The sequence below is a fragment of the Enoplosus armatus genome, chromosome 17 (genome assembly GCF_043641665.1).
Source record: "Enoplosus armatus isolate fEnoArm2 chromosome 17, fEnoArm2.hap1, whole genome shotgun sequence".
NCBI lineage: Eukaryota > Metazoa > Chordata > Actinopteri > Centrarchiformes > Enoplosidae > Enoplosus > Enoplosus armatus.
The window spans coordinates 14,953,037-14,967,203 of NC_092196.1; the positions used below are offsets into that span (position 1 = coordinate 14,953,037).

The window sequence follows — 14,167 nt, forward strand, 5'->3', positions numbered from 1 at the left end:
GGCTACAGCAGACAGCAGATGACTCTTGTGACTAGTTGGCCACAACTGTAAGTGAGGATTCTCCTTTTTAAGCTCATAGGACTATTGGTTTTACAAAAACGTGCAGTATGTTTTACACCGTGTACAGATGCACACTGGAGATGCAGGAGTGATGATTTAGCTGATCTGCAAACTGCTAGAAATCTTGTCAGAACCGGTTGAGAGATGAAACAATGTTGAGTATTTTGTGGTAAATACTTGGTTGGTCAGGCCACATAGTGGCACTCTAGTGTTATCATATTCACACTCCCAATTCAGTTAAACATCTGATTTATGCTTCACAATTTACATACACACAATGAACATTTATCAGTTGTGTGTTTACAATCTGTTTTGATAATGATAATCATTCTAAGACAGGGTGGAGTGAACTACATAACAGCCCCCGGTACAAGCAGTGTTTGTCCATTAGTTCTTTAACCAGGGTTAGGACATTTTCCTGTTCTTTTCCTCTATTACCACAGTCAATACAACACTGTACATTCATTAAGATCAGAGGAGAAGAGAAACCAATAACATGAGAATTGATAACAAATAAGTGGCATAACTTAAATGCACAGTATGTAATTTCTGCCTCTAGGGGTCTCCCAATCAAAACAATAACAAAAGAGTTTGATGACATTGTGAAGTAGCATGGGATCATGGGAGTTGTTGTTTTCATTGTTAAACAACAACCATTGCTCAGTGACAATCTATCTGATGTGACTCAGGCAGAAATCATGTTCACGGATGAGGAAATGTTCATGTTATGTTTATTCACGTTATGCAAGTAATGTTAGCTAATGTAACGTTAACTTACTAACTTACCATTAGTTGAGTTGACTACCCATACAGGTACTGTAGCTAACGTAATGTGGTGAATTCAGTCATGGGGTAGCCCAGCGCTGTTATCCGTGGTCAAAACATCAAACTAAAAATAACTTTATGAGCATTATAACGTTACGTATGTATTAGCTTGGTGGCTGGCATGAGCCACTTGTCACAGTAACACATCGTAGTAAACTGGATATTGAAATATCATATCAATAAATTAGGTCTTTACTGGATTACTGTGTTGCAAAATGGCATGCAGTTAATGAAAAAATGATTGTATTCTTTCCTTCCTCACTCTCTGACGTATCATCTGGTGTTTCCCGTTTTCCCCGGGAGTTAAAGCCACTAGAGGGGGTAAGGGGATATGACGCCATCGACAGGCAACCAAATGAAATATACCTTGAATAACATTACGGAGTTTGAACAGTGTTGGGAAAATTTGGAATAATGTAAGTACACAAAAAAATATATAACATAGGTCTATTCGTTTTTAGATACTTTAATGCGGAAATGTTACATATTATGCCTTTAAGATGGAAATTTTAAATGCTACTTCCACTGTCAGCTCAATCTTCCAGTACCAGTCCTACTTTATGTCAGTCTCCCCATACAATCAGAGGGTTTAAAGACCTCAAAGGAAACAATGCAGCAACTTCTAAACTGACACTGCACAATTAGATTATTACTGAGCTGATTTATACGGTCAGAAAGCAAAGCAGAGCTGCCTCGGCCTCCAAAAGCTCTTATTTTTCCAAACAGGAAACAAAAGCCATCCTCCCTTGCATAAAAAAGTACGTTTATCTGAAACAGCCTGACAGGTGTAAGAATTCACCTTGACAGCACTCAGTCCCAGTTCAAGTGCAGTTCATGTGAGTCCAGGAAGTCAGTAGAGAAGACGCCCACCGGCGTTGATATGCCCAAAGGGTTGACTCCCTCTGTGGGCCCAGACAGGGTAAGGTCCAGCCAATCCATATTGTCCATGTTGGTACTGTGCAGGGTCAAAGCAGAGGGTGGTGTGTTTTCATTTAAGTCCACCTCCATGGTATCCATAGGTGAGTGTAGCTCCTCCATCAGCTTCAGTGTTTGTGGCTCAGTGTGAGCACCCAGCGTGCCATCCAGGAGGGTTTCCAGCTGGGTGTCAGAGGACAGGGCTGCCAGGCTGGTCGAGGGGTTGAGCGGTGTAGCAGGCGGGTGGGCCACTTGGATCACGGGTGGAGGGCGGGATAAAACCGTGTTGATGGGAAGGGTAGTTACACTGGCCGTCACAGGAAGAGGCTTGTCCAGGCTGGGTGGATCCTGTCTGATGAAGGGGGAGATCTCTGAAAAACAAGTACAGAATGTAAAGTGTGAGAATCAAATAATCATTAATGCTTTATGTCTTATTTTACCAGTGTCACCAAAAGAGAAAAGTTGCAGTATTCCTCACCACCACTCTCGATTAACACATCAAACAGATCATCCATCTGCTGGCTAGCTGCAGTGGGACCCTACAGAGAAAGAAGACCAGTAAATGTTTGAATGGCTATAGTAACACTTTTATTTTAGGATATACTGTACTAAATAGTGTATTTATTTGTCACCTGAACAGCTATTAGCATGCTGCGTGTCTGTTTAACGGCATCCTCGTAGCGAGGCGGGTCTTTACACTTTGACACATGGTTTGTGAATTTTGGCTGCTGCAAGATCAAAGTTGGCTGACTGGTACAGGGAGACTGTTAAACAATACCAAATGAAAAACAGGAAACATCAATCATTCAAATGCAGTTGATACTGTACAAGTAAGTAAACCGAAGTAGAAGAGACTAAAGGATACCTTATTTGTACTCTACCTTATTTACCTTATTTACCTTATTTGTGGGTCCTTCAGGGCCAGCTTGGCTAGAGGAGGCTCCCACAGGACATCCACTTACTGGGAATGTGTTGAGTAAGCTTCGGGTTGTACTATCCATCCTCCAAGTCTGCAGAAAAATATAGACAGGTCAGCAGGGAGGCATACATTAATGAATGCATTAGTGCCATCAATGTTGTAAAATGCTCTCTCTCACATGCACGGAAAATAAGTGCATCACAACACCCACTTGTGGGAGCAATAAACACTTATGTTGTAGTGACCAAGTTCTTTTGAGGGACAAAGACTGGGGACTTGTGAGCAACTTAAATGAAGATTGCTCTGCACTCCCTGCTTTTTAGCGACGCTAGTTGAATTTCATTGGGTTCTCTTCAGTTGAAGCATCAGCACTGTGTGCACTGACAGCACTGTTTGCAGTGCTTTGCAGCGTAGCATGTTGTCCTCAGTTAGCATTGAGTTGTGGTTTCTGTTGCTAATTCTGGCTGGTTTGGTTCAGAGCAGAGGGACGACAGAGGGCAGTCAGGGCACTACTGTCAGCCATCACTCAGCAACTGCTCCAGTAACCCAAGTTTCCACAAGCCTTCTTTTGATGTGAATAGGGAAGGATTTCACCACCCAGCTGAGGCCTGTTATTACTGTTACAACAAGAAAGATGCATTACCCATGATAGAACGTCAACCATGTAAAAAAAACATCTGATGTGTGATTAGACAGTGCCATCGAAAACACTGCACCAGATGTATGATGTGCAACCTAAACTGAATTTACTGCATGGAAAACAGAATTAATGATTTCAGGTGCACACACACATTACACATATGGATGATCACATACGACTACCAGAAAATCACTGCCGATAGTGATGACTAATAAAGAGACGGACCGAGGCAGCCTGTGCAAGCAGTGTGTTTTCTCACCTTACTCAGTGGCTGACTGCTGCATTGCTGTTGTAATGCTGCTGAGGCTTCTATTTTCTGTGGCACCTTTCCAGAGGTCTGGATGAGGCCTGAGGCTGCGCTGCTGACAGTAGTGTGTAATTTGATGCTGTTGGCAGGGAGCTGGATAGTGACTGCCGAGGCAGGAAGAGATGCAGGCAGGAGGATCTGAGCTCCAGTCTGGGAAGGTTGAAGGGTTTCAGGCTGCGTGACAGTCTGGTGGCTGATGATGAACTGATTTTGAGGTGGTAAGTAGCTCTGATCTGCCACCTCCTCTTGTTTGACCAACACTGGCAGACCAGGAGAACTACAGGACGCTGAGCAGTTTGACGGGGCCCTGTTTTCCTCTTTGACCTGGATGGGAACAAGAGGGCTGAGCTGAGGTGGAGAATCTCCTTGCTGACTCCTCTTCTCAACCTCCAGCTGCATCTTCAGCTCCTCCACCAACCTCTGCTCCCGCTCCAACTTCCTCATCAGCTCCTCAATCTGACGCTCCTTCTCATGGAGACGTTTGTCTCTCTCAGAGTCCTTCCCGTGCGACCTCGTCTCTGTGGGACACTCCTCCAGTGGAGCTCCCTGTGGGGAGTTCACACAGGCAGCAGTGTGAGCTGGAGACAGAGCATCTGAAAGTTTGGTGGGGCTGTCTGCCATACTACTGTCCTCTATGCCCAGACTGGACACCTTGGAAGCTATAGGGGACACAGGCGGAGTTAACTTTATGTTTTCTTTATGTGAGGCTGCTGTAACGGCTGTTGTCTCGATGGCAGCAGCAGTCTGGATGTTAGAGTTCTCTTGATACAACTTTAGCCGCTCTATCAGATCTGTCTTAGTCCCAGAAACAGGCAAAGATCTGAGTTTTAGTTCCAATTTCAGCTCAGCAACCTGTAAAGATAGCAGATTATTATTAAACACCTCTCAAAATTTAGCTTGTACTCCTCTGCAGCATGCATGAGGTGTCACCTTCATCTCATCCAGATTAGCTGGTAAATGATCCGGCTTGCGGTTTGTCTGAGTGTACCGGGGCTGCATAGGGGTAGACGCTGGGTTTCCACTCAGAACAACACTGGAACAGCTGGTTTGTACCTCAGTTGTTGGTCTGTTGTAATAAGTCGGGAAGAAAAAGGGAGTAGAGATTGGATAGGGAATCTAAACTATTTTCCATTTTTCACAATCAACAGCTTCTGTGTTGGAAGCCGTGGGCAGGAAATGTAAAGTACTTGAGACAAACAGCAGCTGTGTTTAAACAGTTATTACTCTCTGTAAAACCAGGTGTGAACTTCTGATTGAGTTTGTAGGATATCAATATTCAAATAATTTAACTCTGACAGGAAGCAACAGTACTTTAGAGTTGTTTCAGTAGTATTGAACTCAACACAAAATTATCAGACTGTACACATAAAGGTAAACTTTGTGGGTGAGCCAAGTCCTATCTCTGGCTGTGTGAAAGGAGTGTTTGTGCTGCTAAATGTAGCCATACTTCAGTGTGGCAGGTGGGACAGCCTGGTAGTTGTACTGCTGCTGTTGCTGGTTTAAGATCTGGAGCTGCAGGAACTCCTGCTGCTGCTGCAAGAGGCGGGCATAAGCTGAGTCCATCGGCACTTCATTGAGCTCTTGCTTTTGGTCCGGAGGGATGTATTGATGGTACTTTAACTTTTTCACCCGTGGTTTGGGTTCTTTGCTCTTTTTGCTGCGGCTTTTATCGCCAGGCAGCTTGGGAAGGCTTTGCTGTAGAACACAACACAGAGAAGGGGCATGTAAAAGCCGAGAGGACCATCTGGAGGATATTTGATCCCTGTGACTGATCTCAGTCCAGTTTATCAGGGAATACAGTTAGCATTGCCAGTACCAACACTGCAAGACTTGGAACTGATACTAGATTTTTATAGCTTGAAGCGTTAAGGTGGAACATTGTTCTGACACCCGATGAGAACTACAGGATGAGGAAACGGTTAGTGGAAATGTGACCCTTATTGTTTTACCACCTGCAGTTACAGGATACACATGAAAATGGCTTGGCATAAGAGCAGTGGGTTCTAGCTATGAAACCAGAAACTCTGGGTTAAAGCAAGCACACACCCTCCAATTTGTCAAAGTCATTTCCCTATCATATTCCAAGGGAGGGAGAGTTCATCTTATGCTCATAGGATAACTGGATTATGATAAATGCACCAGTTATTGCTTCACTCCCGTCCTTTGATTTTTGGCTTACATTTTACACAGCCTGAATGAGGAAGGCCAGCCTGTCATTTGACCCTAATTGAAGACAAACTGTGGCTGGCACAGATTTAAGCCCAAGGATTTGTGAAATTACTTTAAACCCTGTTGTTCTTTGAACTGCGTTTGACTTGACTGAATACTGACTTTCAGTTCACCCCAAAACTGATGTGACTTTTAGTATGACAAAAGACAGGCTCTGTGTCTTCTGACATCGCATCTCTTATCACATTTCCAAAGAAAACAAAAAAAACAACTGTCAATAAATCAGAAAGACCGCAAGCTCAGTAACAGAGGTCATATCACATGTTTTTCATGTCAGCTGGTTATAAACATTAGAAGACTGTGAGTGATTAAACTTAAATGAACTCATCCTTTACAAAATACTCTGAAATGACTGGTAAAACGTGGAGCTGTTAAAAACTGAAGCTCACCTTCACAAGAACTGGCCCTGGTGTGATACTGGGGACAACAGTGGTGATTGGCTGGGGTATAGATGCTTGTTGGTTGCTTTGTTGCTCACTGATGGAGACAAGGTTGACGAAATCTGATGTGGACTGTGAGTTAGGTGGTGGGGAGTGCTAAGAAAAGCAGAGACAGAGAGAAACCACATGATCCATTCAGTAAGAACAGCGAAGCCGCTACACCTGTTAATCATCATTCCACTACCAACTGGAATAAAAAAAACAAGGTTGATAAACACAAGTAAAAGAATGAGTACAAAATGTTTCTACAAATGATAATACATCATACATGGTTAGTACACCATGTGTGCAGACAGTACATAAAGTTAAATTAAGTCTCAAAATATTATTGTCCTCCATAAATAAGAACATGAGAAGTTTAGTTTTTAAATAATTATAATAATATAATATAATTTTAAGACTGATAGATTTAACAACTTGTCAAGAAGGCTAGTTTGTCTGCTGACATTGACAGTTCATGTTGTGTAAATTGTAATGGTCCTAGGTATTTGTGTACCTGTATGGGAGAGTTTACGTTAGAGGAAGTAGAAGTGGCCTCAGTCCCTCCAGACTCCCTTGGAGAGATGGAGGTGGAGCTGGGAGATTGTTGGCTGGCAGGCTGTTGTGGTGATAAGGCATCACTGCTGTCCTCATCAAAGTTGTAAATATCTGGTGGCTTAGAGTTGTCTGTCTTACCACCTGTGGGGCCAGCAAACATAAGCAAGTACAGCTTATTACTTACTTAAAGGATAAAACCGGAAAACCGACTTTTTAGAAGTATTGAGAATTTAGACAAACAGTGAATGCTGTCTGTCTGTGCATACACTATATACCTTTTATGATTACAAAAGGAAAACTTTACGAGTTATCAGTGACTACTGAGTAAAAGAGCCATCAGTCATGCTAGTGGCTAAATGGTAAAGTCAGCATGCTAACATGGTCATGCCAAGCAGGTATAAAGTTTACCAGGTTCACCATCTTAGTTTAACGTGTTAGCATGTTAACATTTGCTAATTAGCACTAAACACAAAGTAGAAGTGAGGCTGATGGGAATGTCATTGGTTTTGGTAAATTGGCCATCACTGAGGTTTTGTTTTCGGGGGGGGGGGTCCTCATTTGAATCAAGGGTCTAAGGACAGGGTGTGTTGTATGCTGTACAGATTGTAAATCCCCTGAGGCAAATTGCGATTTGTGATATTGAGCTATATAAATAAAATTGACTGGACTTGACTTAACTATATCAAACTGACCTTTCTCACTGCAGGCTTTTGACTTCTCAAACACAGGTGTAATAACATTAATAATGGCTAAAAAATGTTTCTGATGTGCTCCAGTCCTGGCTTGAGTTTTTCTGGCTGTCACTGTAAAGTGGGCTAAAACAAAGATTTTGAATGGCTCAGGTCTTCTGATAGTTAGGATATAATAGTGTTGATGAGTATCTACCATCGATGACCTCGTCAACAGGGAGGATGTTCTTCTCCACCAGCTCCATGGGTCCAGGCCGCTGGGCTATCTTCTCATTGAGATCATCAGCCAGTCTGGCCCTCTTCAGCTTCATCTGTGTGGCCTGCAAGGAGGGTTCAGCCTGCGTCTCTGATAAATATACAGAGGATCATTATCTGCGATCTGGCCGGTATCAGTCAGCCTCTTAACTGCTTTGTCAGGGTGACTCACTGCAGGCTCAGCCAGACCTCACAAACTTATGTCAACCTCAAAGACATTTATCTGGTTCTAACTTTGTAAAACAAATTTAAACAGGCAATAAGTGTGATTAGATGAATAAGCACCTTATTCATGACTGTTATCTAAACGCCATTACTCAGTAAGAACGCACAGGACGGTGATTACCTTGTAGGATGTGCATACGGACCAGCTCAGAGCGCTCAGGTCTCCTGCAGAGTTTGTGCTTTAAGAAGTTCCCAGCCTGTTAAAAAACAATTCAAAGTTTTTTACATATAGTTTTAGGGCATAATGTAGATTTAGATTAATAAACTCATGAGCTGCAGTGGGATGACATTAGCTGATGTCTTACCCTGGCTCTCTCCAGGCTGCGAATCTGCTCATGAAAGGCAGCAGGTGTTTTCAGAGCTGTGAAAAGGTGAATCAGCAAAATTTATAACGTTTCTCAGTCAATATACTGTATTTCCTCACACAAGCAAACTGTAAACAAACAATATTGATTTAATGTGTTTTTTCCTTTTTACTATTTCCAAAGGCCATTTCCTTTTGGTTATTTTTGCCTTTAATTAGCAAACTAATTATTGATAAGAGTGATCTCCAAAGCAAAAGAAAGGATGATGTAACAACACAAGTGGAATAATGTGAACTATACAATATTTCTACTGCATACACTCTTTGTAATCGACTTGAGCAGCAGTTTAAAGTTATCAAAGCTGCTTCCTAAAAAGTGCAAGAGGGCTACATCCCTGTAGAGAATGAACACTGCTACATACATATACCTACTGTAATCTGTTTTTCATATCATTATTTCTTTGTTGTTCTGCATGAGTGTGACATTAATAAGCAGAAGCTCATGTGAGTCAAACAGGAAGTACCAGGCTTTACTGACTCAAGCAGAGAGATTGTTCCATGCAGAAAGTCACTCTGATCTCACAGAATAAACTCGTCCTGCTTTATGCGAGGTCTGGCTCACTGACCAGTCACCTCTGATATGACAAGCACTGTTTGGGTTTAAGGACACATGGCTGGAGGGGGGCGCTCTAAAGAGTGTGTCAGAGGAACAAAGCAAAACATTCCTGCTCGTCACCTAAACCTCACTGCATACCTACCATAAGACTATAAGTGTGGGAGCAGCAGAGTGCTTTAGTGGAGAATAGCCTGGGAGGTGTGTGTGCAGGCCACGCTTGGCCAGGGGATGACTGACCTCCACTGAAGGCTCAGTCGCTGACTCATGTGGCTGTTTAGAGCCAAAGAGGAGCTGAAAGTCTGACTGCAGGAGGCTTTTCAGGAGAGAACAGGACAAGGAGGAAGAGCTCTGTCTTTTTCTCTTTCTACCTTTCCAGCTATCAGCATGATTCTGTCACAGATTCAGCTCATCTTTTATTAGGTGTAGCACAGGGACTGAGTCTGCTCCACTTTTGTCACATCAAAGGATGGATGCTATAAAGCAGGAGCTTGTTCTTTGTGTCAGACACTGGCGTGGTGCTGCTTGATGGCTTAAGTGTTAATTCTTTGAGACCTTTAGCAACAGTCTGAGTAGGACAATAAACTTCACACTTTCTACAATAAAGCAACTGATTTATGTGCAGACACACACAATGTTATAAAGATTGCAAGTGTAATCTTTTTGACCATTGACAGACCAGTATGAGCTCCAACATCAAATACGCAGATGCAATGTGATTACCTTAAATACAAGTAAGGGAGTACTGTGTTGCTGCTAATACACTCACAACAAATAAGTGCACAATGCTCTCCAAAAGCCATGAAGAAGTTTGATAGATGATAGAAAAAGTTAAATACTATTATTTTGAGAGCAACAAATAATGTAAGTAGAAGGTAGTTAAGAGAAAGAAAGACCCTCTGGGTTCAGGCTATATTGGTTACTTTCCTCTTGGAAGTCTTAATTTCCAGGCGCTAATCATTGAACCTTGATTTTTTTCAAAGCATAAGGTGAGAGCTTTGTTGGTGTGTGATATGAATACTCACGCGGCATGATGCCTTGCTCCACAAGCTGCTCCCGAGTTCTCCTCTGCTGCAGACAGAGCTGGAGGACTGAGAGAGTGCGGAGACACAGAGGTCAGAGTTGAACTTTTACTGTTCAGAGCCAAGTCCGCTGAGTCAACTAACAACCATCTCTGGTTTTAACTGTGAAACCGGCCAGACTTCAAATAAAACAAAGTACTTATTATTTCTCAATCAATACGCTACCCAAAAGGCCCAACAGTAAACCCTGTTCACCACCACAAACATCCTATTCAGTTCCTGTATGGTTTAACTTGGGTTGTTAAGAGGACCACAAGTTTTACAACAGTTTGACTCGAACGGTGCAATGTGATTGGCCAAGAGCCTTCCCAATGAGAGTCAATATCTGTGTGGGATGCAAATACACAGAGGACTCAAACAAAGTAACTACAGTATAGAATACAACCAGATAAAACAGGGGTTAATGTTAAGGCTGCGGTCACAATAATAAGCAAAACTGGAGATGGTCATGACACCAGCAAAAGCTAAGTAAGTTGTGTCTATTAGTAGTAATAGGGTTTAAAATGTAATATTGCTTTGGGTGGATAAGCAGTGATCAGTTGTGTTGCTGTGGCACTTCACAGACATGACTATTTTCCAGTATTTTCCGGAGTCTTGCATGCAGGCCCCACATACATACTTGGATGATACTCAGTGTTATTTTCCCATCAATATAAACTTTAGTAAGATCCCAGTTTAAACATTTATAAACAAGCGAGCGTGGACATGTTATTTCAGTAGAATAACACCGCTTCATGCAGAAAAGAAACTGTTTGAAGAGGAAGGTATTGGGTGATGGTGACGAATGAGGCGGCGGCGTGAGGTACAACAGGCCCTTATCGTCGCCACTGAAGTGAAGTGAAGCCGGCTTAGCTAGAGCTACTCAGTGGCTCAGGGGAAACAGCTACTCCCACTCACACACAAACACACACTCATACACACACACAACACAGACCTGCTCAACTCTCCTGGGAAAGGCGCTGCGTCTGAACAGGCCTCTGTGACTCACTCTAGCAAAAATAAACTGGGCAGCTGTGAGAACAAGGCCTGGGAACCATGAAATATGGGGGTAGTTAAGGGGGTGGGATCTCCAGTTGTATGCAGAGCCGAGGGGACGTTCACGGGCTTCCACTGGTGGGCAAGGGAACACAGAGTGACAAGTGCTGAGGCAAAGGGTGGGAGGCCGAGTCTACTCTCACAGCAGCCCATCAACTCTGGAGCAGAGAACACAGTGTGCCTGCCCCGCCTGCTGTGTTTCCTATTACAAACCCAGGCCAGGGGGGTTATGGTCAGCCCGAGACAGATCATACCAAGAGATTGTAAAAAATTGCCATTGCTTTTTCTCAATATTCATATCCACTGTGACTTGGAAAAAAATGCCACAGGCAAGAAAATTTATGAGTGCATATAACTGCATATCAATAACACCAAAAGCTGCCTTCCAGCACCACAAGAGAATGCAGAGTTTAATTTGAGCATCAGTATGGGGGTACACCTCATGCCCGGGGTCCTCCTCACTTTGTGTCATCTTGTGTTCAACCTGAACCCTGGCTAACCCCTCCGTGATGCAAACTGGCTCCGCTCTCCTGCTCACCAGCAGAGCGTAAACAGAGGTTGTGGAGGAACAGAAAGAGAGAGCTCTGCTGAAATCCCTGTCTACTGATGTAATCTCTAATCTCAGAACCATGTTGTTCTCAGCAAATCATCCCTGGAGGTCTCCTATCAGAACTTTTATTTTATTTGACTTTTTTTTGTTTTTAGAAACAGTACAAATGAAAAGAAAAAACTGTTTGGTGTGGCTACAAATATTTTACTTTAGAAACAGACTGACACTGGATTATGTTGACTTTACTGTTATAAATACCAAAGACTCTAAACAGAATCCCATTTTAGCAAAGATTGAGACATCTATAACTAGAGTTAGACTAAATCATGAAAATACAGATTACATTGGTTTATCGAAAAGGTCATTTGTATGTGCAGTAGCTGATTCAGATGCATGTTCCTACAACTTGCACTCAAGTGGGGCAAAAAGCCTATTAGTATTACAAATTGGAATCAATCGGTTTATAGATATTTGAAGGATCTATAAACATATATGACTTGAGTTGACAACTGGGTAATTTACATTCCTGGAGGTGGTTGGTCAAATGCAGAGAGGCAAACAGCAAGTATCAAACAATTTATCATGTTCTTAAATTAAACTTCACCATTACTCCTTTTATCCTAAATCAGTTCAACAAAGCAGAAAGGCTTAAGCAGTTAAATTAGGCGATTATATGTTATAAAATGACTGACAATGTATAGAAGGTAAAATAGAGCTGTTGAACAGTAGATTTTTACAATTTCTAACTGGAAAATTAATATCTGCTGTGTAGTCAATAACTCTGAATTTAAGCTGATTTGTAAACACATCCCTGGGGTCTATTATTTTTTCCCAAAACAAAAAGGGCCTAAGATGAAGTCAGATACAAAGTGATGAGAAAACACATTCTTCTCCATGAGTGGGCGTGTCCTCCAACTCTGTGTTGACTGGTCTGGTTAGACACATAATTTAGTTGGGTCATGAATAATAATTCATTGACATAGAATTTAAATAAAATGTTTTACATGCAAATCTTGCATGATGGCCCTGACAGAAAGGAATTTAGATTTTGGCTTACATCCTGCGTACTATATATTATTATACACTTTTGTTATTTGAGTATTGTTATACATTTTCTTGCAATAGTAAATAGCAATATTGTACATTATCAATTTTGCAGGCTGCAAAAATACTGAATCTCAACATGTACCTTATGATCTTTGGTGGTTGGCAAATATTTTCATCAAATGTGACTTCAGACATTACAATAAATTAACCATAATCTATTATAGAACCCATCACTGAAAGACAGCTATGTTGTGTTTTATTTCAGAAAGTGTAGTGTGTGTCTAATCAAAGGCATTTACTGATGATTGTAAATAACAAATATTAAAATATGCAAATAATTATAATAATGAAGCTTATTGTGTGTACTAAAATTACAGGTGTGAATTCATGCTTATATCATGTGACAGAAAACCATAATATTGTTTCAACAGAGTGCCAATAAAAACATAGGCAGCATAAACTAAATTCTCTCCTAAATCTCTCCCTCGCAGACTCAGCTTTTCGAGCGCAAGTTTGATTTATTATCTATCGGAGGACAATAGTTTCTCCTGTAAGAATGATGCGTTGAATGACTCACCGTGATAAGCTTTACCGTTGCCCTGTCATTTCCTGTTAGGGCTGCGTCTACATAACTACAACCCCCCTGCCACTACTGCCAGCATCAGTAAAGATTAACAAGAGTAAAAACTTGAACTTACTTTACGCAGATACTCAGATAAAACAATGAAATACATGCAAGTCAGACAAGAAAAAAAGAAAAGGCACCTGATTTGAATTTACCCCTGCAGATGGAAGGGGTCTCCACATCAAGGCAGGCCATAGAGGACAGTGGTGGTTTGCTTGGCGGCCAGGTCTGGAGTCCCATGGAGTGATGAGGCCAGTGGAGAACGGGGGAGTCGGGGAGAGAAAAGACCCAGCTCTGAGCGAACAACAGCTGGCTCTCAGAGCTGCAAACAGTCCCTCCTCTCTGGCTCTGTGCTGGCCTCAGCGGAGAAAGTGTGTGTGTGTGTGCTCAGTCAATGTCAGGAGGAGGGAACACAGCGCTGCTCATGTTAACCCTCGCTGGGTCATTTTGCTCTACTCACAGAGGACCCATCATAATAAAACACAAAACTCCAGGGAACATTTGACATTATTTGGTGAATAATCAGCAGGGGACCAACTTGTTTACTGGTAACCAATATATACTTGATCAAAACAAGCTGTTTGAGGGGGCACATCTCCATGAGAAACAACATGAGTGTATTTTTCTCTAGCACTAAATAACAATGACAAGAACAAACGCATTGGGTCCTTGGGGATATGGAAGCTCAGCTTTTTTTTACATTTTTTAATGATTACTTATGGGTTTTATTTATTTATTTATTTTTTCACATGTATTGTGATTCTTGTGTTCAACACCATTCATTTATAGCAGCCTAAGTCCAGCAACTCCAACTTATGACTATTCAAAAACTGTGATGGGAAAACAGCACACTAAACAGAAGAGGTGTGT

General features: G+C 42.0%; 1 protein-coding gene across 1 annotated transcript; it reads right to left on the reverse strand.

Annotated features, from left to right (window-relative positions):
• Positions 1–1,333: 1,333 nt before the first annotated feature.
• mrtfbb (myocardin related transcription factor Bb) lies at positions 1,334–13,486 on the reverse strand. The gene is made up of 14 exons (XM_070922866.1): positions 13,438–13,486; positions 9,984–10,049; positions 8,347–8,402; positions 8,163–8,238; positions 7,758–7,907; positions 6,832–7,013; positions 6,285–6,431; positions 5,114–5,361; positions 4,597–4,732; positions 3,619–4,518; positions 2,700–2,810; positions 2,433–2,564; positions 2,279–2,339; positions 1,334–2,171 (listed from the first exon to the last, which is right to left on the reverse strand). The coding sequence occupies exons 2-14, from the start codon at positions 9,988–9,990 to the stop codon at positions 1,696–1,698; spliced, it is 2,682 nt and encodes an 893-aa protein (XP_070778967.1). The 5' UTR covers positions 9,991–10,049; positions 13,438–13,486; the 3' UTR covers positions 1,334–1,695.
• Between the last annotated feature and the right edge of the window lie 681 nt (positions 13,487–14,167).